The sequence below is a fragment of the Doryrhamphus excisus genome, linkage group LG11, assembly GCF_037039965.1.
Source record: "Doryrhamphus excisus strain RoL-2023G ecotype Guam linkage group LG11, RoL_Dexc_Guam_v1.1, whole genome shotgun sequence".
Classification (NCBI taxonomy): Eukaryota; Metazoa; Chordata; class Actinopteri; order Syngnathiformes; family Syngnathidae; genus Doryrhamphus; species Doryrhamphus excisus.
This window is the reverse complement of record NC_136367.1, coordinates 4,873,302-4,897,368: the sequence shown is the minus strand read 5'-3', so window position 1 is coordinate 4,897,368 and position 24,067 is coordinate 4,873,302. Positions and strand designations below refer to the sequence as shown.

The 24,067-nt window shown below is 41.0% G+C and overlaps 2 protein-coding genes across 5 annotated transcripts; one reads left to right on the top strand and one right to left on the bottom strand.

The window, feature by feature from the left end:
* Positions 1–1,621: 1,621 nt before the first annotated feature.
* Positions 1,622–7,401, bottom strand: taf1a (TATA box binding protein (TBP)-associated factor, RNA polymerase I, A). 2 transcript variants are annotated; one of them, XM_058081087.2, is made up of 11 exons: positions 7,333–7,401; positions 6,905–6,992; positions 6,651–6,814; positions 6,414–6,527; positions 6,149–6,347; positions 5,873–5,994; positions 5,247–5,405; positions 5,077–5,143; positions 3,916–4,039; positions 3,673–3,827; positions 1,622–2,288 (listed from the first exon to the last, which is right to left on the bottom strand). In XM_058081087.2, exons 3-11 carry the CDS (start codon positions 6,747–6,749, stop codon positions 2,245–2,247), a joined length of 1,083 nt encoding a protein of 360 aa, XP_057937070.2. In that variant the 5' UTR covers positions 6,750–6,814; positions 6,905–6,992; positions 7,333–7,401; the 3' UTR covers positions 1,622–2,244. The 2 variants fall into 2 exon arrangements, with proteins under 2 accessions (XP_057937070.2, XP_057937009.2); XM_058081026.2 differs by lacking the exon at positions 7,333–7,401 and having other exon boundaries at positions 6,905–7,047.
* A 601-nt stretch (positions 7,402–8,002) lies between these two features.
* Positions 8,003–23,970, top strand: mia3 (MIA SH3 domain ER export factor 3). Of its 3 annotated transcripts, XM_078794542.1 has the most exons (28): positions 8,004–8,206; positions 8,294–8,347; positions 9,730–9,863; positions 9,947–10,033; positions 10,215–12,408; positions 12,595–12,909; positions 13,136–13,266; positions 14,442–14,573; positions 14,916–14,937; positions 15,014–15,102; positions 15,200–15,277; positions 15,764–15,874; positions 15,944–16,015; positions 16,101–16,205; positions 17,011–17,133; positions 17,216–17,303; positions 17,381–17,433; positions 17,516–17,606; positions 17,688–17,826; positions 18,780–18,942; positions 19,022–19,057; positions 19,137–19,204; positions 19,309–19,394; positions 20,422–20,535; positions 20,885–20,947; positions 21,042–21,088; positions 22,682–23,078; positions 23,186–23,969. In XM_078794542.1, coding segments are annotated over exons 2-28 (5,163 nt in total). In that variant the 5' UTR covers positions 8,004–8,206; positions 8,294–8,346; the 3' UTR covers positions 23,410–23,969. The 3 variants fall into 3 exon arrangements, with proteins under 3 accessions (XP_057936665.2, XP_078650668.1, XP_057936425.2); XM_058080442.2 differs by having other exon boundaries at positions 8,004–8,347; positions 23,186–23,970; XM_058080682.2 differs by lacking the exon at positions 20,422–20,535 and having other exon boundaries at positions 8,003–8,347; positions 23,186–23,970.
* Positions 23,971–24,067: the final 97 nt, after the last annotated feature.

Here is a 24,067-nt window from a genome sequence, read left to right as displayed (position 1 = left end):
TTTTATTGAATTTTTTTTACAAAAAACATCTCTGACAGATTTCATAAAAGCAAAAGCAGGCTAATAAGCAAGCCAATAAGCAGGCTAATACTCGCCTACTATTACTACTACTAGTAGTAGTAGTAATAATCAGAAGAAGAATAATGATAATAATAATTATTATTATTATTAATAGGCTAATTAATAATATAATAATGATTATTATATAACTGATCACTGTTGATTTTTTTATTGATTTTTTTAACAAAAAAATCTTTGACAAATTTTATATAATAGGGCAAAAGCAGGCTAATACTCGCCTACTACTACTACTAGTAGTAGTGATAATAAGAAGAAGAATAATGATGACAGTAATAATAGGCTAATTAATAATATAATAATGATTATTATATAATTGATCACTGTTGATTTTTTTTAATTGATTTTTTAAACAAAAAATCTCTGACAAATTTTATATAATAGGGCAAAAGCAGGCTAATACTCGCCTACTACTACTACTACTAGTAGTAGTAATAATAAGAATAATGATGACAGTAATAATAGGCTAATTAATAATATAATAATGATTATTATATAATTGATCACTATTGATTTTTTTAACAAAAAATCTCTGACAAATTTTATATAATAGGGCAAAAGCAGGCTAATAAGCAAGCCAATAAGCAGGCTAATACTAGCCTACTACTACTGGTAGTAGTATTAATAATCAGAAGAAGAAGAATGATGATAGTAATAATAATAGGCTAATTAAAAATATAATAATAATTATTATTATTATATAATTGGGGCGGCACGGCGGCGAGTGGTTAGCGTGCAGACCTCACAGCTAGGAGACCAAGGTTCAATTCCACCCTCGGCTATCTCTGTGTGGAGTTTGCATGTCCAGGTACTCCGGTTTCCTCCCACATTCCAAAAACATGCTAGGTTAATTGGCGACTCCAAATTGTCCATAGGTATGAATGTGAGTGTGAATGGTTGTTTGTCTATATGTGCCCTGTGATTGGCTGGCGACCAGTCCAGGGTGTACCCCGCCTCTTGCCCGAAGGCGGCTGGGATGGGCTCCAGCACCCCCCCGACCCTCGTGAGGAAAAAGCGGTAGAAAATGAATGAATGAATGAATGTAAAACCAGTCCTGTTTTGAGGGTTTTCTAATTGTTGTTAATTCCATGAACACCAATACATCTGAAATTAATTAACGAGGCCCTCAGCTGCTTAACCAACCAGAAAATTATCAGACAGGTTTAATTCAATTCATACCAGACCCAATAAAAAAAAAGTCTTCCTTTAATTTTTGTTAACAGTGTAGTTATTTGTGCTAACCAAGGGCAACAATTAAAGGATGTCAGTGTAATTTGGTAATCAATATTAGCGTGAAAAACAATTTCTGTGAAGTCAAGCATGCAACAATCTACAGGGGGGTGACTGTTTGGACTTTTCAAAAGGACATGAAACTTGTATTCCCAGATCTCTTTGGCAGCTGTGTCTATGGTAAGGCAATTGCTCTGGGCTTTTGGTTTATGTAATGACTGCAACGCAACACACACACACACACACACACACACACACACACACACACAGCCACGCCAACATTGTGGCAGGCCGAATCAAGTAAGCAGCATCATTACAAAACACTTCCATTTATTAAATTGGCATCCTGCTCCGTGCAGACTTTTTTATAATACAAAAAGACCAACGCGGTCATCTACATGATGACGTTACACTGGAAGATAGTCAACCATAATTTTACAGTGTGCTAAATATTAGCACATTTATTATGCGGCTTGACCCACCATTTCATCAGCGTGTCCTAAAAAGCTTTCGTTTTAATTCGTATCCACACAATAGGAGCCTCCTGTCAACAATCCGCCATGCTAATCCAAATTAAAGCACGCTGGATTCTTGAGAGGTCTGTGTTGGTTGAGTAATCTGTCATGACAACGGAGCTGACGGAGAGGCTATGTGTGTGTGTGTGTATGTGTGTGTGTGTGTGTGTACCAATGATGCGGCAAAAGTCAACCGAGGACAGAGGAAGACTTCCAATTAAATGCTACAAAAAAACATAAAATACACATGAATGCTGGCTCTGAGCTAAATTTGTGTTGTGTCCAGAAAAGGCTGTCATATCCGCCACAGATTGAGGTAAAACACGGAACAAGGGCGCCACACAGTGGACAGAGAGGATACTACCTGATCTTGTTCCCAAATGGGTAAGAAAAAAAGTCCAAAAGTTCAGGTTCTGTCACGTCACCTTTGACTATTTTGGGGAACAGAATATGTGAGTTGTATATCTGCAAGGACAAACATAATGAGAAAAATTATTTGTTATTCTCAAATTTATAATGTTTTAATTTTACTTTAAATATACAATCATAAATTAGGCTGATTTAGTTGCATTATATTGTCATGTACGCTATAAATGTTTTTAAAAAGGTTTTTACTGGAACCCGGGATCATTTCGGATCACTGATGATGAACAAAACTGCTTTCAGATCAGTCTTAGAGACAGCTACCATCCTATTTTAATATTCCCTGATGTGAAAATGGTTCAATCAATATTTCATGAAGCATCAGATTCTTTTTTTTTTTTTTCTTTGAGGGGGTAAATGAATAATATATCAAAATGCTGGGAGATGCAACACTGACATATAGTGACTTTGTGTAAACATTTCCTGCATTATTTAACTGACAGCATATACAGTACTTGAAATACCTACAGCAGGGGTCTCAAACACGCGGCCCGCGGGCCAAATGTGGCCCGCAGGACACTAGTTTGAGGTCCCCCTGCCTTGATATGAAAGTTTAATGTTAGTGCGGCCCGTGCAAGTTTGATATGGATGCTTTATGGTATCATGTACCCAGAAAAAAATATTACGTTTGATTAATGTTCATGTTAAAGGTTAAATAACTGTTAATAGTTATCCTCCCTATCCGTGTGGAAGTGGTAAGTTTTTGGCTATTTAAGTTTAAAGGAAATAACTTGAAGGCTACCGTTTAGGTCGCTAGCTCTCTAGTTTGTGAGTTAGCATGTGTCTCAAGACCCTGCAGTTGCGCAATATGTTGTAAATAAAAAGAGTATAAATGTGACTATAGTCGTGTTTTGTCATGTCTACAGGGCTCTAATAATGCTTTGTTCATTTTAATCTGAAAAAAATAATTTGTCTACCCACCAACTATGTGGTTTCTTAAGTTTTTATTATTTGCCGTTTTATTATTATTATTATATTTATTTATTACTGATTGATTTTTTTTAGCCTTGATTTGTTTATTTATTTTTCATCTTATTTTGTGTAGAAAAATAAAAAGTAAGATATTTGAGAACAGTGGAATGTTTTATTAGAGCTTTTCTTGTAGAAAATTGGAACCAAAGCGAAGTTTTTAAAAAATTTTTGTTTTTAATATGATGCGGCCCAGTCTCACCCAGACCCGAGCTCCAGTGGCCCCCAAGTAAACTGAGTTTGAGACCCCTGACCTACAGTATATATTCACCAGGCATAATAAAGTATTATGTATTACAAATATTTTCATACTTTTTATAGCATAACCTAAAACTAAATTGTTCGTGTGTAAAACTGAAGTGAATGAAATGTAAGTATGCAAGATTTTTGCCTGTGGCTAATTTCCATTATTTTGCCCCTGAGGGAATGCTTTATTTTAATAAGAAATAAACCGTACCTGGACAGAGGATTTTGGTTAATGATGCTTTCACTTTCATCAACTGAGGTCTTTGCTCGGCATCTTCAGTTGCATGAAACCTTGTGAAGTGCAGTGCAGGCCACCAGCCTTTTCTTGCGGCCATCTTCTCAGCGACAACCTCCGTCCAGTCGTCACTGTTTCCACACACACACACACACACACACTTACATGAATGGCTTTGAAATTTTAGCAGTGAAGAATAGTCTAAAAGCATATACGTACTGTAATTGTAATTTATCGATAACATATTTTAATCCACCCCATACGTTCGCGTTTGTCCTCCAACAGGCGTAGTCCAGCATATCAAGGAAGACCCCCAAGGCCTTCTTTGTGTGGCTTTTTTTCTCTAAAAAACACAAAGGGACAATAGAGGATGCACATAATAGTCAATTTACCAATTGTGGGCTGCATGGCGGCGAGTGGTTAGCGCGCAGACCTCACAGCTAGGAGACCAGGGTTCGATTCCACCCTCGGATATCTCTATGTGGAGTTTGCATGTTCTCCCCGTGCATGCGTGGGTTTCCTCCCACATTCCAAAAACATGCTAGGTTAATTGGCGACTCCAAATTGTCCATAGGTATGAATGTGAGTGTGAATGGTTGTTTGTCTATATGTGCCCTGTGATTGGCTGGCCACCATCAGTCGCCTGAAGTCAGCTGGGAATGAGCCCTTTTCTCAGTTATAGAGCCTCTTTGTCGCAGTGGGTGGAGGCGGGGCCGCTAGCATACACACAGAGTGCAGAAGAGTTTAATATAGTTAAATTATATTATTATTGTCATATTTTTTTGTATTGTTCTTCACTGGGCTGCATGGTGGACGAACGGTTAGTGCGCAGTCTTCAAAGCTAGGAGACCCGACTTCAATCCCACCCTCGGCCATCTCTGTGTGGAGTTTGCATGTTCTCCCCGTGCATGCGTGGGTTTTCTCCGGGTACTCCGGTTTCCTCCCACATTCCAAAAACATGCTAGGTTAATTGGTGATTCCAAATTGTCCATAGGTATGAATGTGAGTGTGAATGGTTGTTTGTCTGTGATTGGCTGGCCACCATCAGTCGCCTGAAGACAGCTGGGATAGGCTCCAGCACCCCCCGCGACCCTCGTGAGCGGTAAAAAATGAATGAATGAATGCATGAAAATGATTGATGATATTACATAATATTGTCATTTTATGTTTACACCATGATTATCCCGCAAGTTATGCATGGAGCAGACAGTGAAGGCAACATGTGCACACAGTCAACGGCATCAGCATTTTTTTTGTGGTACCTTAGCTTTTGTTGTAAATTATGTTTTTATTTTAGAACCCCCACCCCTCTTGAGAGTGGCATCATGTGACATATTTCCACATTTAAAGAGCTTTTTTTCCTGTTTATGTCGAATTTACCTGAGCCCAGCAGAAAGGAACTGTACTCCAACATCAGCTCATGGCTTGGGACTAACTTATGGAGGATCTAAAAACAGGAGAAATTAAGAAAGAATAGAAAGAGTTGTGTGTTGCACCCTAAAAAAAATGTTTCGGCTCTCATCACAGCATTGCATGTTGATGTACTGTACCTTCAAAACTTTCATCAACTTGCTCTTTGAGGCGTTGTGTCTTTGCAAATATCGATACAGATAGGCGTGCGCGTTTGGGTTACTTGGGAAGGTGTTGTCATACGCGTAGTCTTGCAAGACTTGCTCTGCCTCTTGGTGATCCTCATTGAATTCCAGCATCTTTTGAAATAAAGACAACAATTATAATGTTGTTTTTTTCCATGAATTTGGCCTTAAAGTGCACAGTACATGCAAAATCCTGGTTAAACAGAAGCCAATGTGTATATGTTTTAGTACTAATAAGATATATATTTTTTAATGTATTTATTTATATATTTTTTTCCCTTTGTGATGCTGGTCTTGAGTCTATTTGTGTGAATAATGTTTTTTTACTTGTATGCCAAGGTTTTTTTTTAACAGTCCCACACTGTGCTCCTTCCTTTAGGAGTCTAGTTTGGAGTTGTTGTTTTTTTCCTCCCTCTCCTCTCCTAATGTTGCCCCCACCCCCCCCCCCCCATCACCCAATCATCCCGTCCTATCACCCCTTGTCTCATTGCATAGTATATTGTATATGTATGGACGGATGATTGCACTATTTCGCTTGTACTCCTGTATAAGAGACAAAAATAAAGGGCTACTACATATACCTCAACATAACTCAGTATGAAGGAATCCCAGACGCCAGGATATTTCAAAATCTCCTTAAGATTGACTGACGCTTGTCTGAAATAGTTCTGTAGTTCTTGGTTGCACTGGGGATCAGTTAAATCTTTAAAAAAAATACAAAAACAACATGTTAGATACAAGGAGCAATTTGTTTTTGTACCACTCAATCATCTGTAGGTGGCAGTGTTTCACCATAGAAATGTATGCCCATACGGTACAAAACATCTAATGGAGGTTAAACCAGTGTATTGCCTTACTGGTGCTGCTGTGTGTGTTTTTCTTGTCGCTCCAGATGATAAAATCGAGCAAACTCTTGTAAGCCTGGATGAGTTTTGTCATCTGAATCTGACACGCTGACTCTTTCCCGTGCCGCCAACTTTCAGCGATGGCCAAGTGACGCTTTGCGTTCTCCATTTGGTCGTGCAGCATGAGGTGGAAGGAATGTTCCAGACAGATCTGAAACCGTGAAACGGTGAAGATGTAAAACAGAGATATGCACACAGTTGTGTGTTGTTCATGTACCATCAGGTAATGTTTCACTCCAGAATGTTTCATTCGCTCATAAATGACGTTGTAGTCATCCATCTTTGAGTTGGGGTGATGGTGAAGGATTTCTGTGCTCATTCTCCAGATTATCTGAAAAGCAAAAGACACATTATTATTGGTCTTAAAGCTTAATAACCACATTACATGTGGTAAATACAATTTCCTTTCAGAGAGTATGATTTCATGCCTAAATTATAGTTCATGTAGTCCTACCTCTTTGTAGTGGTGTCCCGAGCCAGCTGTGGTGTCTTCTATCATTTGGGGATACCATGCCATGTATTCTGCTGCCTCTCGCCATCTGTGATGGAGCATCGCTTCTCTGATCCTCTCCAGACAAATCCTTGTGGATCGGTGAAAGCCTGTTTCCCTTTTTGTCTCTGAAGGTGCAAATTAAAAACAATGTTATTACAATTGTTCATGTTTTTACAATTACAATCTTGTGCTGTATGTTCTTTATATGTACTCACCCACAACAAATGAATCGGCCAGTGGAAGCCTCGGCTTTTTCCTTTCTTTTGCCGACCCATTGTCAGGAGAATCACTGCCATGTTCTAACTGTGTCGGAAGACAAAGTTCGTGTTCTAGATCGTCCATTGTCATCAACAAGGGGGACTGTATCACCTTAGATGCTCAAAGTAGCAGTTCCACCTGAGAGAACAAAATTGCTGTCGCATAAAACTACAAGAATGCTCATAATGGAAAAAAAATACACAAAAATGTAAAAGAAAATGCAAACATGTTAAATAACATGCCAATGCTAGCTACCATCATCAGAAGAGGCAAAGTTGGTGTGTTTATGTTTCGAAACATATCTGAAATAACTCCTACCCGTATCAAGTAATAAGAGCTCTTTGGTTTAGTCGGTGTAATTAAAGTTTAGAAACTTAAAGGTTACTTAAAATATGCCTTGTATTCCTCGCGTTGAAGACATCTTCCACATGTGTTTTGCTGTTATGAGCCAGAGTCTTCTTCTGATATGTTTGTAAGGCGGGCAAGATTACATTACAACTCGATGCTGCCCCCTGCAGGTCTCGCTTGGAAGCGGTATGTGAAAATGTGCAATATGTTTTCTATTGCATCTGTTCAGTTTGCTCCCAAAACAACTTCCTCATGCTAACAGTTGTTTATTGTACCATTCAATATTTATAACAAAATTATTATTATTGTGGCTTGTTTTTTTGAGAAAACATCAGCCAAACATTGTTAAAAAAACAAAAAAGCATAAAAGTAGACAGAAAAGTCATGGGAAGAAGAGAAATGTTGAAATGATACAAATATAACTAATAATAATATTTCATACAAATCTAAAAGAATGAATAAATAAATAAAAATAAATAAAAATAAATAAAATAAAATAAAATAAAATAAAATAAAATAAAATAAAATAAAATAAAATAAAAGAAAAGAAAAGAAAAGAAAAGAAAAGAAAAGAAAAGAAAAGAAAAAATGAAAATAAATAAAAATAAATAAAAATAAATGAAAATAACCCCTGCAACAAACGTTTGGGCTTAAAGGATAAAGGACAAACATCTATAAAAAACGATTCCTGCATAATAACCAGCACCGAATGATGCAGTATCGTCCTTGTACGTGTTGTTATCGCTGCAGCAGTGTGTTTCTCATACATATGAGCAAACAGAAGCACACCAAATGAATCCTGGAAGCCGTGCAGTGTAAACGAAACGGAGCCGTGTTGCCGGATCTGATGTGCTGACGTGTCGCCTCCCCGCTCCCACCCCAGTCGGCCAAGTGCTCATATGCCCCTTCCAGTAAGCCGAACCAAGCCAGCATGGCAGCCAAACACTTTTACCGAAACGGCTTTTTATTACTATTATTTAATTTTATCTCAACCGCAGCCTTGGAGAAGCGATTCTCCGATTTGAAGAGATGTGCGGACGAGGAGTGCAGCAGTAAGTTAACCATCAAGCTTTAGGGATGCAGCTTCCTTCCTCCATCCCTGCGCTGCTAGCCATAAACTACGCCTTATCGCATGACCTGTTGCCCGTCGATATTTGTAGTCGAGATAACCCAGAGTTGTGGTTTTTTTCTATCTCAGCGACAACTTGGCTATTATTGACCAGTTTGCCAACGTTGGCTGAGTGAAGGTCATTCTGCGTTGGCCGGTTGCCTGGCAGCTTTCGGCCTGCTTTTAATGGCCGGGTTGTGCTAGCTGCACTTAGCAGCTAATTAGCCACCGGTCAGTCATGTTGACAAAATAATACCTCCTGAAACAATAGCTAACAGCAGCTAGCATTAGCAACAGCTTTGTAAACAACAGCTAACATTAGCATACACATTGTTAGCAATGTCGCCAAGCAACCTAGTGTTGACTTTTGCGTTTATTTTTGTTATTCATAAGCTAAGCTAGCTAAACACAACAACAGAGGAAGCTATTCTGGGGAGGGGGGCTGTAGAAATCAGGGTGTCGTTTGAGGTTTTGTGTTAATGTTTGATTATTATTTTTACGACGTTTTGTAGTCAAGTGCCATTAGAATATCACCTGAAGGTTTATGGCTACTTAAGATAAAATCTCAGCTAACTGTAAAAGATACGGTGGCCGATAAGGGGCACAAGTCCCTTACACGGAAATGATCCAAAACCATAAAAACATTGCTGTAAGGTGAGATTCATGATTTATATTCGTATTTAAATATTTTTTATGAAAACATTTGTGTTCATAACCTTTTGTTGCTATACAAACGTAAGTAGCCTTTCTGAGTCTGAACACCTCCCAGTAATATTGGGTATATAAACGGCTCTTTTTCTATGGAAGGGCGGCAGTGACAAGCACCATCCAGCTCACACAAACCCCCCACTCCTGCAGGAGTATTTTATTGCAATAGCAGTATTGTCACACATACATTAAAGTCATGGTGTATAATAAATGTTTCTGCAACATTATGTTGGAGGTAATAAGGACATGTGCAATTTCAGCGAGTTTTACTGAAGAAAATGTTAAAAATTTTGGACTTATACAGTAAACACATTTAGAAAACAGTTGATCGGACAAATAGTATTTGTTTTTTTATTTCTCATCAGGTTTTACCTCACCAGCCTCCCCTGAATGTATGTGACTAATAAACACAACAAAACAACTTCAGCTCCTCGTTCTCTTCCTAACATGTTAAATATAACAACATGAGGGATTTAAAACCAGTCTTCTCTCAGTACTGGAAAGCCTCCACACCTTTTTGTGTTGAACCATCGATTTTGGTCGTCGATAAAATGTTGTTTGGAAACAACCTGATCAATAACTACACACATTTGAAATCTAAAACCCTTGTTTTTCCAGTGCTTCTGTGTCGTGGGAAAGCAGTGGAAGATTTCTCAGGACCGGACTGTCGCTTCTTGTCATTCAAGAAATCAGAAACTGTCTATGTGTACTACAAATTGTCAGGAAGACAACCTGGCATATGGGCCGGGAGTGTGAGTATATTCTACTATGCCGTCATTAGCCTCTCTGTCATATGTAGGGTTGATATATATATATTTGTGCTTCTTGTCTGCAGGTTGGAAGCCATTTTGGTTATTTCCCAATGGACCTCCTTGCTGTCAACCATGTGTATACTGATAAAGAATTTGAAATTCCAACAGAGGTAGAACATGTTCATTGCCACACCACAATGTAGTACATCATTTCCATTTTTCCCAACCAAAAACTGAGGTTCCATTCTACATTGGGGCAAAGCATTGTGGTTGGAAATCAGTGCATTATTTGCATTTTGTTTGTTTAAAAAGCAGTGATGCCGGAAATCCGTTCTTCTGTCTGCTTTACAGGAGACAGATTTTGTCTGTTTTGACACTGGATTTGACCGCTTCGACAACTATGAGATAGACTCTCTTTTGGGCTCATCGAAGGAGAGTGACAGTGGAGTTATTGGTGATTCCGACTTAACCCAAGTGCCAGAGGAGAAGCAAGAGGAGGTGATTGACAGCGATGTAATAACTCCTGATATTGGCCTGGTCCCACATGATCAAAGTGCCTCTTTGCCTGAACTTAATATGGCAAGTGACTCTCCCGCCACTCAAGAAGTGCCTCCACTCGATGACACTGACAGGGCTGCAGAAGACCAACAGAATGAACAACCACCAACCAAATCCTCTTTTCCTGAAGATAGTGAGTTTGAAAAGCAGGAAGCCAAAGATGTCCGCAAACCACTTGAAGAGGACTTTCAGCACAAAGACGATCTCTTGTCAGAAAGTCAAACAATCTCGACTTCTCCAGGAGAGAAAATCTTAGATTTAAAAACCACCTTTGGCTCGACCTTCGACGCCGTCGCTACAGATGCGGAGTTCACCACGAAAGTCACTCCATACGAGCCGGAGGAAATGCTTGAGGATCTCTCTGAAGATGAACCAACTCCATTGCTATCTTTCTCTGAAGAAGAAGAAGAAGATGAGGCGGCTGACACTCCAACTTCTGTTCCCCACAAAGATCAAGAAAATCCTCTGGCAACGCATGACAAACCAAAAACCAAAGAAGAGGTCACAAAAACGCTATTCGATGACTTTTTTTCAGCTGTAACCGGTGGAGTGAAGACAGATAAGGAAACAAGTTCAGAAGAAGAAGAAGATGATGACGAGGAAGAGCCAGTGGCAGAAACCATTCAGGATTTTGAGGAAACAGCAGAAGAGAACATAGATACAGTCCATAGTCATTCATCATTTGGACACCCTGAAGAAAACAAAGCACCCGGTAACCTTCATTCGATTCTCAGCACTTCGCCTGAATCTATAGTTGAACACCCTGAAGAAAAGGAAGCACCGGATAACCTTGATTCGATCCTTCGAGATTTACCAGATTCTGCAGTTGTACACCCCAAAGAAAACCTAGACTCAGTCCATAGTGAATCAACCGATTCTGCATTGGGACACCTTGACGACAACAAAACAACAGAGACTCAAGATTCACCAGAATCAATTCTCGGGGAACCGTTTGATCTTGATCATGGTTCTGATGCCGTAGCCGTCAAACACGAGGATCTTGAAAACGAAACACCGAAACCCACTGATGAGCCAGAACGACAAGAAGGAACAACTGCAGTCGTATCCAATCGTATTAGACAGAATGACCCACAGGACTATTTACCCAACAAAGTGACAGATGAACCCAGCAAGGATAAAAAGGAAGAGGATCCACCGGTTGGTAAAGAAGATACACACATCGGCATTGCAATGGAGCATACGGACAACCTGGAGGAGGTGTTACGTGAAAATAAAACGGAAATACAAGAAGAAATTCCAGAAATTGTTCCAGAAACTATTAGTGGCGTGTCTTCAAAAGAGATTGAATCCTTAGATTTGCCTAAGAAACCTGAGGCTAATGTAGCAGGAGATTCCATCCAACTTGGACTTGAAAGCGATAATGAAAAACAGGACGCGCCACCTATTGATGAGGGACCCCTCGACATGGATAAGAACGTGTATGAAGATAAATTTGAGGAAATCGAAGAACTACTTGAAGATGAAAATGCACTTTATTTGTCGCAGTCGCACGACTCGGCGAAGAAACCCTCGACAGGGACAAGTCCACCCTCGACTCCCGAGCCAAAATACAGCGACAGTGTGCTGAGACTAACTCTGCTGCAAGGATACTTCAGTCTGGAGAAGATGGTGCGCTTTCAGAAATTTCTAGGGCTCAAGAATCTCTTCAAAGTAGAAGCCATGTTCTCAGACCTGGATATCGAGCTGCAGGCTACCCGTCTCGCCCACTCCGGCACAGTGCAAGACATGGAAGATGCGCTCGAGAACATCTTGGAGACTTCGGAGAACACTATCTTGGATGAAATTGAACAGATGCTGGACAGCCGAGATGCAAAGCATAACGATGAGCAGCGAACGGGCATGCAAGATGAGGAAACGGAAATACTCGATGACTTCCAGGAGCTAGCATTCCACCTGCGGCAGAAGTATTCAGCAGCAAGTGATAGCACACCTTTGGCAACAGAGAAAGCATCAGATGATGACCAGGGTAGGTATTCTTTGTATGTCTGTTTTTTTCCATATTGATCCGTATATAAGAGGTCCACGATTTTTTTTTATCATGTATCTCTTGCTCAATCATGGTTACCCACATAGAATGGTAGTTCATTGTCTCTCCATCTTTATCAGAGTTTGTTGGGTCTCTATTCTATTCTAAAGGTATTGTGTGTGTCAGTCATTGCAGATAAACCTGAAGATTTGCCTCGCATGGTTGAAGAAGTGGCGAAAGCTAACATTTCGGAGGTAGAGAGTGACGACAACATCACAGATCTCCTGGAACAGGCGACCGAAGTGACTGAAGAACAGATCGTCTTGGATGAATCGCACGCCACACGGGATATTAACGTAGGGGAGGATGGCGGACACTTCAACAAAAACAAAGAAAACCAGCCGAGTTTCAGCACGTCAGATGAGATGCAAAAGTTCCCGCAAGCCACATTGGAAAATCCCTTAGAGATGGGCCTCACCGAGGTGGAGAGCTCACCCTCAGGTTGGTAATCCAAACATGCATGAACTGTTTTTTTTTTTTTTCAGTCAAATTAATTATTGGTTGTAAAGCTAGAATTGCATTGTCATAAATGGCCACAATGCATCCCACACAATAACTTGATGAAATCCAATTTAGAATGACAACTACTGAGTTTATATACCTTTGTTTGCAGGGTTTAGTGGTTGGGTTTAGGGAGTTGAACACTTTGTTAAATTGGTGTATGCAGGATCTTTGGACTCCATGGATGCATCACCTGAATTTCACGATGAAGAAGTGGGAATACTCTCAAATGGATTTGCCTTTGTGTGTTCCGTTGCTGCATTGATGAAGACTAAAGTTATAGAGTGGACACTTACTGTAAGTAGAAGGCCAACATCCCTGGTATGTTTTTCATCGATGTGTTTAATTCCACTTCATAAAAGTAACAACAGGATCGCGCTAAAATGCTCATTTTGTAATCATATCTTCTGGTTATATTGTTTAATTTTATTTATTTTCATTGTTTGTTGCCATGAATCCCTCATTTGACCTTTTTGTTGCGCCGATGTTGTATTTTAACAGCAATATCAAATATTTACGTACAGTAATTTGTTCCATCGGGTATCAATGCGCTTTAGTACTAAAACATGCAGAACACCGCCAATTTCCGAGTTGTCTTGAACGCCTCATGGCCCTACTCCTCCTCCTGTGTTATTGACTGGCAACGAAAGGCTGAAGTTCAACACAGCCGGTGCTTAAGCGGGCAGCTATTATCTTAAACGCTGGGTCTTTTTCTGGCAGCGATAATCATCTTGACTGTCGGTCGTGTCATTTCATCAGCAACCTTCTTCTGTCTATCTTTGTCCCAGTGTCGCTTGTCGTAATATAGCTAGCACGCTATCGCATGGCTAACGAGTCTGTCAAACGGGATCGACAGTGAATGTGATTCGACGGCTCGTAATGATAATCGCCGGTTGCCCAACTACCGTTTCCAAATCCAGCTATAACTCGCCTCTACTTTGTGGTATTTATTGTAGTATTAGTAAAGTGTGGCCCATTTATAGCGCACACGCTGGCCTTTGACGCTGTTTTGTTTTGTAGCGTCTATTTTTAGCTAACGCGCTAAAAGGCTAGCATCTGTCAAACTAGCGTAGTTGTGCTAGCTGGGCTAAACGGAGAGCGACATGCTAACACGTTCTGTCACTGAACTGAATCATTTCTACATGGTTTTTCTCAAGGAGCTTCAACATGTGAGTATAAAAAAGACATTGCTTATACCCATGACGGATATTATGTATTATGTTTTAATGACGCGCTGACGTGTTAAGCACTTGGCGGTGCTTATTCACATCAAGTCACTACTAGCAACATAATTAGCTTTGTGTGTAGGTGTCATCTTGTGTGTGTTTGTATTTGTAAGACACTGCAGCCACTCATTCACTTAATGCTTCATCGTGAGTTTCCCAGGCACACATTCAGCAATAATCCCCACACCTATTCCCTTTCCTGGGACTTAAACCCCTTAAATGAGACAGTTTGGATTTTGTCCTCAGATTATTTCACTGCTGCCAGACGAGTGGAAGCCTGGGGAAAACTTCTTTGGCTGTCCATGGCAGGCCGTCATCATCACTGCTATGGTTGGAGTCATGACCTTCACCATCTTCTTCTGGAAAACGGTGCTAGCGGTGAGTGTTCACATAATGTGAAGTGTGAATTTTGCAGTTTGCACAACAGATGAAATTTTGCTTGAAAGTAATTGAGGCAAAATTGAGTGCATGACTCGGCTGCAATAAGCAGAGGCGCTGTTCATTCAGTCTCAGTTAGTTTGCTGTCTAAAGGACGGCGACATATCATCAGCTGACAAAACAGGAGCGTTATTCTGCAACACTGACGTGGGAAACAGACATTCCAAGCGATATTCACATTCATTATCTGAACATAAATAAAATAAACACAATAAATTGGTAGTTAATTTTCTCATTCATAATTTCTAGCATTATTAAATTGTATTAATTGCTCCTTTGCAGGTAAATAAGAGGGAATATCTTGGTAAGTTTTATTCTTCCCAGAAATAAGTCACAATGTTTACTAGTCATTCATTGCCAACTGATACATTTCTGTTCAGTGGATGAAAAAAGACTGGCTGATCAAATCCAAGCACTTAAAAATGAGAAGAATGATACGCTGGCGAGAATGTCTGAACTCCAGAAACAGGTAAGGTTGGGAGGGAGGGGAAATGTCCATATTCATCTATTGAATGCTTTGTTTTGTTGTTTCTAAGTTTTGTTTTCCTGCATTTGTCCTCTATTAGACTGAACTACTGAAAGAAAATCAAAAAGAGTCTGCAGAGACAGTTAGCTGTGCAGTGAAAAAGATGCAACAGTTGGAGGTAAGATGGTTCTGTTACATATTAGCAATACGGTGGATTTGCGAAGTATTAGTGATCCTGCAATACAGATTTTTGTGGGAAAGCTCCCTTTTTGTGCTTTTAACCTCCATAATTGGGCCATTTATTAGGAGAAAAACAATCTTGTTTCTCATTGTTAAAATAGTCAGAGGCCAACTTCAACTTGCTTGAGGTGGTGTTCTTTTAGTGTGTGACTCCATCTGATATTTAACACATCATGAACTAACAGGAACGTATCAACCCAAACGCCTACCTCACTCAGTGCAACCAAAAATAACAAGTACCACATGTGGAACACACAATGTAACTGTACGACACGGACGATGTGGGTGGTGAAATGGACACACACGAATGTACATGCAAAATCACACTGTTGTATAGTAACTTTTTTTGGTCGAAAAGCTGGGATCTATTTGTGACTGTTTACTGCATTGACTTTTTACCCCATTTTTTCTGTACTTTTCATAGAGTCAGGTTTTGGAGGCAGAAAAACAACATGAGGACATGGCGGAGGAGAAGAGGTTGTACCAAAAACAGCTTGAAGAAGAAAAACAAAACTCAATACAAATTGGAGACCGGGTAAATAAATGATCAGTATTGTAATATGAACACTCTGACTCATGATGCACACTTGTCTCTTTTACATAGATACAAAAATTGGAGAAGTCAAACGAGAAGCTACAGCTGAGCAGGAAGAAAGTCCAGGAAGCCTTAGCTAAGGTACAAATCATAATTATGTTTTGATCAATTAATCCTGTGAGATTTCATTTCAATGTGTGTAATAAATGCAACACATTTGCCTCAGACTACTGTTCTCTTGGATGAGGCCAAGATCCGGGAGGATGCAAGGAATGTTCAGCACAAATGCCTCGAGAAGGAGCTTGCGGCCCTCAAAGAAGAAAATAAAAATGTAAGGCCATTTTGTGTTTAAACCCATTTGAGTGTTTCAGGATTTTGGGGGGGTTAGATTCAGTTTTTGTGTCCTGCATTTTAATTTTGATTCAGTTCCATCCATGTATAAAAGCAAAATGTAGAAACGTGGTACATTTAAATTTATCATGTTCCAGTGTTTCCCAAAGAGTCATCCCTCGCTACATCACTTTTCAAAAATTAATGAATAAATGGCCGCTGTTTTGTGGTTGGACTATGGGCTATTATTGGTAAAAAAATATATATATATATATATTTTGTAAGAGAAGTTATACGTATGTAGCATTATGATCACTAGGCATCAATAATTTTACTAATGATGAGGCATGACCTTACATTTGACTTACCTACACACCAAAGTTAGCCATGGCATGTCTGACATGAAATAGAGGAAAAAAAGTTCTCCCATAACGTGTGGAAGTGGTAGGTTTTTGTCTTCTTACTTTGTCCTTCTTCCCCTTCACGGCTATAATACTGGTAAAAAAATCATATTTTAAAAAGAAATCTGAGCGTCTCATTTTGATGCTTCGTCCAATGATGCACAGTTTTCAGGTTCCTGCAATGCTATTTTGAAGTGGACGCCCATATAATGCGCAATGGAAAAGTGGCATTGGACCTTGTTTGCTGTATTTGTGTTGGATTTAATTCTGTTTTGTTCCCTTGGGTAAAGCGGAAATTAATGTAGTTCTAGTTGCTTACCCATTGATTTTGTGTCAGCCTTGATGTAGTTCTGCATTCGGAGTACTTTTGTGAACAACAGTGCATTTATTTTCTCATTTTTCCAGCTTAAAGGTACAATAAAAGACTGGGAGGACAAACACATCACGCTCAGTGAACAGATTAAAGTCTATCAAAAGGCCCAAAAAGAGCTGGAGGACTCTGTGGTGCTCAAAGATCACAATGTGGAGGTCGGCACTTTTTTATTCGGCATGGTTGTTGTGATGCTTCAAAAAATCAACAATTTGCTCACCACAAAAAAAAATCTTGCAGGTTTTGTCAGAACTCCTGGCTGATCTCGATGCTTGTGAGTTGCAAAAAGGCGATGGTAAGATGTTAGTGAACGGCGAAGTAGCACCTGGTAGGTCCAGCTAAGGAAAGATGGCACAAAATGGAATTTGGACAGCTTGTCACAATGTATTCTTGTGTCTTGTACAGATAAGAAGACTGCAGTGAAGAACAGGATCAAGCAGATGATGGATGTTTCCAGGGTAACATAGCCAAACTTAACTTAGTTCTGACTTATGTAAATGTTGTGTGGAGTCCTAAACCACTTGTGATCATCTTATCCAGGTCCAAACCACACTCTCAGTGATCGAAGAAGAGCGAGACCGATTCATGTCCAAACTCCTTCATGAGGAAAAGTCCAGGAACGCTCTGGAAGGTGTGTGTGGCTCACAGAGAACATGAATATTATGACAAAGTGATATAGGACAGTGTTGTACAGTTTGACGTTGTGCCACAGAAAAGCACCAGGAACTGGAGCATGCCATTGCCACCCTCAAAAGTGAGAAGAGCCATGTGGAAAACCAGCTCAAGATCCTGCAGCAGAAGAATGAAATCATGGTGGAAATGTACCAACAGAAGGAAAATGCTCTGCAGCAGTAAGTTACTTAAAATATAACGCTTGAGAGTGTTCATTTCAAATCAAATCAACTTTATTTGTATAGCACTTTTCCTGCAAAGACATGCAACACAAAGTGCTTTACATAATTAAAAACAATTACGACAATTAAAAGGAAAAACAAATACTAAGAATGCCCCTCCCTCCCACCCTCCATACTAGACACACACACACACAATCACACACAGTAGAGACATGGCATGGCATGGCACTGAGGATCAAGGAACCGCCACCTTTGGGGCCATCCACACTGGGAGGAGCCACAGGCCGTGCCATCGGGGGACCAGCACCCGGGCCCCCCCGACTCCGACAGACGGGCGGACCCCCACATTAAAGGGAGGAACCCCCAGCCGGCCCGGGTCGAAGGGACCCAAGGATGGCACCCCCTCAGCAGACCCGACGCAGCCCCCAGTGTGGAGGACCCCCCCTGAGGAAACACTGGAGTTAAAAGCTAAAGAAGCTAAAGCTTAGACTAAAAGCATAAAATAGGACTAAAAAGATAAAAACATAAGAAAAGTTTACAAATATTAGTTAAAAGCCTGATTAAAAAGGTGTGTCTTTAATCTTTTTTTTTTTGTATATCAACAGTCTCCGCAGTCCTGAGGCTCTATGGCAGGCTGTCCCACAGGTGGAGGCCATAGTGGCTAAATGCTGCCTCACCGTGGGTTTTTGTTCTGGGTTTTGGTATTGTTAAAAGGCCAGTGCCGGAGGACCGCAGGGTCCGCGGGGGTTGATATGGTAAAAGCAGATCAGATAAATAAGAAGGTGCAAGGCCTTAAAAAAGACATTTAAAAACCAGTAAGAGAATCTTAAAATCGATACTGAAGCGGACGGGGAGCCAATGTAGCGACTTTAAAACTGCTGAGCTCGTCGGCATCTATTGAAAGCAAGGTGGCCACTTAAGACAGCATGTTGTTGTTTGTGATGTCACAGGAGGCTCACCAAGGAGGAGCTGGAGCGTCGCAGCAAAGAGAACATGCTGTCCGAGGTAGGAGGGAAAGCCGTGGAGGCCGAGGAGCAGGTCAAAGTCTTGCGTCAGCGCATTAATGAAATGGAGGAGCAGATGAAGAAGACGGAGGAAGTCTATAAGGAGCAGGTAGAATCCAAACTAAAAACAGACGTCACACTCCCAAGCCCTGCTTAATCTGACCCTCTCTTTTTTTCTTTCTTTTTAGATTAAAGAACAGGAGAACAAAACGCATTCAAACTGGGTATGCTGCACAAACTATATTGGTTTGTTCAGGAATGGGGCTAGCATGTTAATATTTCAATTTCAACTTGTTTTCATAGGTGAATGCTCGTAACGCGGAGCGAGCTTTGAATCAAGAAAAACTTGAATCCTCAAAACTGCGTGAAAAGTAAGCGAAACCTGCACTTTATTTTCTCCTTTTGTGCTCTTGAAGAATCACTAACATTTTCGAAAGCGACTGTAATTGATTTTTTTTCCCTCCTGCCTTCACAGGTTAGCAGGACTGACCGCTCAGCTGAATGAGCAACGCGCTCCTCTCTTCAGACCCAACTCGGGACAAGCTGCTGGCATTCGTCAAGGTGAGCTGGCCTCGCACGTCTGCTCTCTACTTTAGTAATCATGATTAAGGATCGACCGATACATCGGCCGGCCGATATATCGGGCCGATATTTGTGGTTTTTTTTCTTGTATCGGCCGATACGCACGTGGGTTCGCCGATGTATTTTTCCACCGCATGATTTAAAGTCAGGCAGAGGACCCCGCAAAACACACGTAGTCGCGGTACCCCGCCCCCACTGTTAAATCACAACAAGGGCGCGATTTCACAAGTAATAGAGTTAGCTTGCTTTTAACACTTTACTAAGCCCATCACATTTCACTGGGTGATCACTAGGCATAACAGTTTAAGTCACATACCAACGCAACAGACGAATAAAAGCACTCACTAGTTGAGCAGAACAAGAATGAACAACTATGCAACTTTAAATGCGTGTTGTGTTATGTGTGTGCGCTCTCTCCGAGCACACACACACACACACACACACAGAAGGAATTGGAGCAGCCGTGTCTGCTTATGAGATGTCTTTATCGTGCACAACACCAACTTCAATGTTTTATATATCGTACTAAATTGTGTCAGTGTGATGTGTTTGTGTGTGTGGAGGCGGGGGGTGCGCGTCACGCTGCGGAGGAGCAGTCATCACATCGATGCTAGATAAAACTTAAACGACGACAGAAATGTTTTGCACATGGTTGAATATTTATTCCTTTTAAAGTTGATAATGCAGTTTAAATGTGTGTTTAAGAAGTGTTTACATTTCAATAAATGTTTAAACATGAGACCTGTAATATTTATAATGGTCATTTTTTCATGTAAATTGAGGGATCAAAAGCAAAATCGGCCATCGGCTAAGGGTGATGGAAAAAAATCGGTATCGGCATCGGCCCCCAAAAAACCATATCGGTTGATCCCTAATCTTGATGGTTTACCTCCTATGATACCTGCTATAAAAGACTGTAACCAACACCCACTTCAGTTGTGGCTGCGGTTCAAGTTCTGACCCGAGCTTTAAGGAGGTCTCCGCAATTTTTTTTTGACCGCAACAGGTGATTCATATGGGCCCTCCCCCGTGAGTGGGGGGGCGCCATCCCCGCCGTTAATGATCGAGGGTCCCAGGCGCCCTCCCTCTGCCCCTGTGGGTCGGAGAATTGACCCGTATGGTGAGTCCTTTTTTTTGGATTCCTTCTTCAGCTTTTATTTCCCCCCGCCCGGTCATCTCTCCACTTCAGTCTTCTTCACCGTTTCTCCTCTACGACCCTCTTCACACTTGAATTCTTCATGTTTTTGTTTTTCTTCCTGAACCCACGAAGATTTGATTTCCACTTGCCTCCTCTTCTCTCCAAAGTCCATACATAGTAGTACCTTTTTTTTGGCTTGGCTTTAAGTAGTCATGTATATTCTCTTATACTTATACTGTGGAATGCCCATCCCCTCCATACCCACAAGTTGTGCAGGCAGCGAGAGGTTATTATTTATTCATCTCGGCATCTTGTTCTCGCTGCCCCTCAGGTCCACGCCCTCCATCAGACCCACACAATCGTTATCCTGACAACAAACACATCCCTGCGATGGGTAAGACTCATATCTCCGCAGGCTTGGTGGTTTGCTTTTCAATCCTCTGTACTCTTACTGATGATTTGTCTTTTTTGTGTGTGTGTGTTTGTAGATATGACAGGCCCCCGCAGTTCATCACCCGCCAACCCGGAGGGCTCTGTAAGTCTCATTCCAATGTATAAAAAAATATTTTCAAGCCATCCCCAACCTTTATGGGCATAGTCAGCTTATAATAATAAATATATTGAATTACACTACATGCAAGCAGCCAGCAAAGCAATACCTTTTGTATACCACAGTGAATGGAGGTCCCACATACCTACATTAAGATTAAGATAAGCCTTTATTCGTCCCTTAGTGGGGAAATTTGTATTGCACAGCAGCAAGAGTACAGAGTCAGTTAAGCAGTACAAAATACACGGTATAGAAAAATAAACAATATAAACAACCCAAGTATTCACAAAATCAACAGTTTTTCCCAGAGTTATATACAATACAGTATGTAGATAATATGAAACGAGATGAGATATATGACCAGTCTATACACTGAGATCTTGTTAGAGAGTTAATACGAGGCATTATGGAAATACTTCACATAGAACTTAGTATATTGCATTTAAAGCCCTTAATATTGCTCATGGAGGTTGATCAGATGTTGCACAGTGAATGGGGTCTGGAGTAACTATACTGACTATAAAAGCAAGTATTACACAGATACTACTACTACTGCTGTGTAGTAGACGGACAGTGAATGATCAAGGTATGACAGTAATTGCTTTACAACATGCCATACGCACATACCACAACCGATAATGCATCTGTTCATCAATATAATGAAATATTAAATGTACAATAATTTGAATGTTATCTTTTAAAATCAGCTCACACTGACGGTGAGCACAGGAAACATCATGTTTTTTTTTTTAATTGCCCTTAATACAACACTTGAAATGCATTGAAATACCAATCCATCATGTCTACCGTCACTACTTTTTGTATTATATGTCCTGAAGCAGACCCAGGCAGTAGATGCACAGATAACAGACGGCACTCAGGTTGAGGCCTCCAAAGAGGGTCCAGAGCCAGTGAGTAAAGAGGCCGATTGTGGGTCACTGCGCTCGGTGTGAAGGTGTTTGACAGCTGCTCCCTCCCCCCGCGCTTGCTAACCACACTTATGGATATACAGGGCATCGTAATGGGCTTGGCTGAATGTTGGGTTTCTAACACCACAACAAGGAACAGTTGTTTCAACACTTAACTGCTGCAAGGCTCATGCGTTTTTGATGTGAAGGTTCTGCTGACGTTTGCTGAAGTTTTTCAGAGGTTTACTGAAACTGGTGCATGTGTTTAATCCAAATAATCATGGTTTGGGTTTAGTGGGGTTTCTTATTGGGATTGCTCTGCATCCTAAAATAGTGTCCTTCATGAATAAATTAGAAGCTACCAATGTGGATCCAAACAGGGGTGTCCAAACTTTTCCCACCGAGGGCCGCATACATATTAAAGGATGCAGTGACCTGCAGGCATTTTATACATTTAAAGATGCTAAAATTAATATAATGTAGGTCAATATAATATAAGCTATTGAACAAAACAACATCTTAGCTTTGTGCTATAGGAGACAAAAAAAACAAGTGTAATTTTATCAGAACAAGCGATCTGCAGACCCTCAATGACCCCCGAGCTGCACATTGGACACCCCTGCTTCACCACACATTGATCCACATCACCTTGACGTGTTCTGTCTTTCAGGGTCCTGGATCTTTCCTAGCATCACCCATCAGAGACTCACCTGGCCCCCTGAGTCAAGGACCACCACCTGGTCCAGGACTCCATGATCCACTGTTCCCTCTCGGACCACATGGCCGCCTGCCACCCGGCGGGCCCTACAGACCTCCAAGGCCACCTCTCTACCATCCAACACCGGGGGCCCACGGTCCTCCTCCAAATGTGCCTCTCCCGCTCCCTCCTGGACCCCCGCTGCCAGCCAACGGCCACCCAGGTATGCCTCTACCAGGACCCATGGGTGGAGAGTTTGGACCTCGTCCCGCCAATGGACACACATTCCACCCGCGGCCTGATCCTCGAGGTCCTCCGCCACCGCATTTCCGTCCGCCTCATCATTTTGGGCCGATGCCTCCGCTGCATGGTACGTTCTGGTTGTATTTGTCGTGCTTTTTCTTCTGGTTTAGCAAATAATATCAAATATATCACTAGAAGGACTGGCCCATTTCTGAACTGGCTCTTTTAATGCAGGACCCCGTGGAGTCATGGGACCGCGTCCACCTTTCCCTCCTGACATGCGCTTCCCAGGACCACGTGACCACATGGGCCCACCAATGGACTTGCCTCCAGGTGTCCCGCCACACCCCGGTCGCAGTGAAGCCTTTGGTCATCCTGGAGGTCGGCCCGGTCAGGACCCGCCCCCAAAGCAGGAGGCCTCTCAGGACTCAGCAAGGTCAGCCATGGTCGAGCCTTAAAAATCCAAGCAGAACTTGAACACTCCCCATAAAGCTGAAAGATTACGTCTATATTTCATGAAATAAAATCACACATTTATAAGAATAAGGTCCTCAAAATTAAAGCATCATCAAAGATTGTGTGGGAAATTCTATATACTTAAGTTGAGAGGGTTGCCACTTTTTTTGAACATCTTATTGTGCAATAATGTCAGAGGGTTTGCATTCTTTAAAAAGAAAAATATAGCAATGATTTTTTAAAGATTTTTTTTTATGACATTTCCTGTGGAAATTATTTTTTAAAAAGGGAGAAAGGAGATACTATATAGCTTTTAAGCATTTCAGGATTCACCGTCATTTTTCTCAAGCAAACTTTCCTCTGGAGCCGACTGTAAAGCAAATGTGTAATTTGATGGCCAGATGTATAACTTATTTTACTATGTTGGTAGAACATTTTCAATAATAAAGAATATAAAAACCGCTGGTCTTAACTTGAGTACAGTTCACCTGCAAGAAAGATTTTGCAGGACAATCCTATTAAACCGAAACCTGGAAATACTGTAGCGTAGGCCATCCATTGAAAATGACTGTGTCTTGCCTACAGTCAAGCACGGAGCTGTGTGGGGGTTGTGGGTGCACCGCTGGCTGAAAAAAGTTCCCAAAATAAGCCAAATGCACA

Coding starts and splice junctions, on each gene's coding strand:
- taf1a (XM_058081026.2), bottom strand. CDS start 7,037: ATGACAATGGACGATCTAGAACACGAACTTTGTCTTCCGACACAGTTA. Junction 5,995..6,148: donor AAACACACACAGCAGCACCA/GTAAGGCAATAC, acceptor TTTTTTTTAAAG/ATTTAACTGATCCCCAGTGC. Junction 3,828..3,915: donor ATCGATAAATTACAATTACA/GTACGTATATGC, acceptor GTGTGGAAACAG/TGACGACTGGACGGAGGTTG.
- mia3 (XM_058080442.2), top strand. CDS start 8,227: ATGGCAGCCAAACACTTTTACCGAAACGGCTTTTTATTACTATTATTT. Junction 19,205..19,308: donor TCCTCAAAACTGCGTGAAAA/GTAAGCGAAACC, acceptor CTGCCTTCACAG/GTTAGCAGGACTGACCGCTC. Junction 21,089..22,681: donor CCGCCAACCCGGAGGGCTCT/GTAAGTCTCATT, acceptor TCTGTCTTTCAG/GGTCCTGGATCTTTCCTAGC.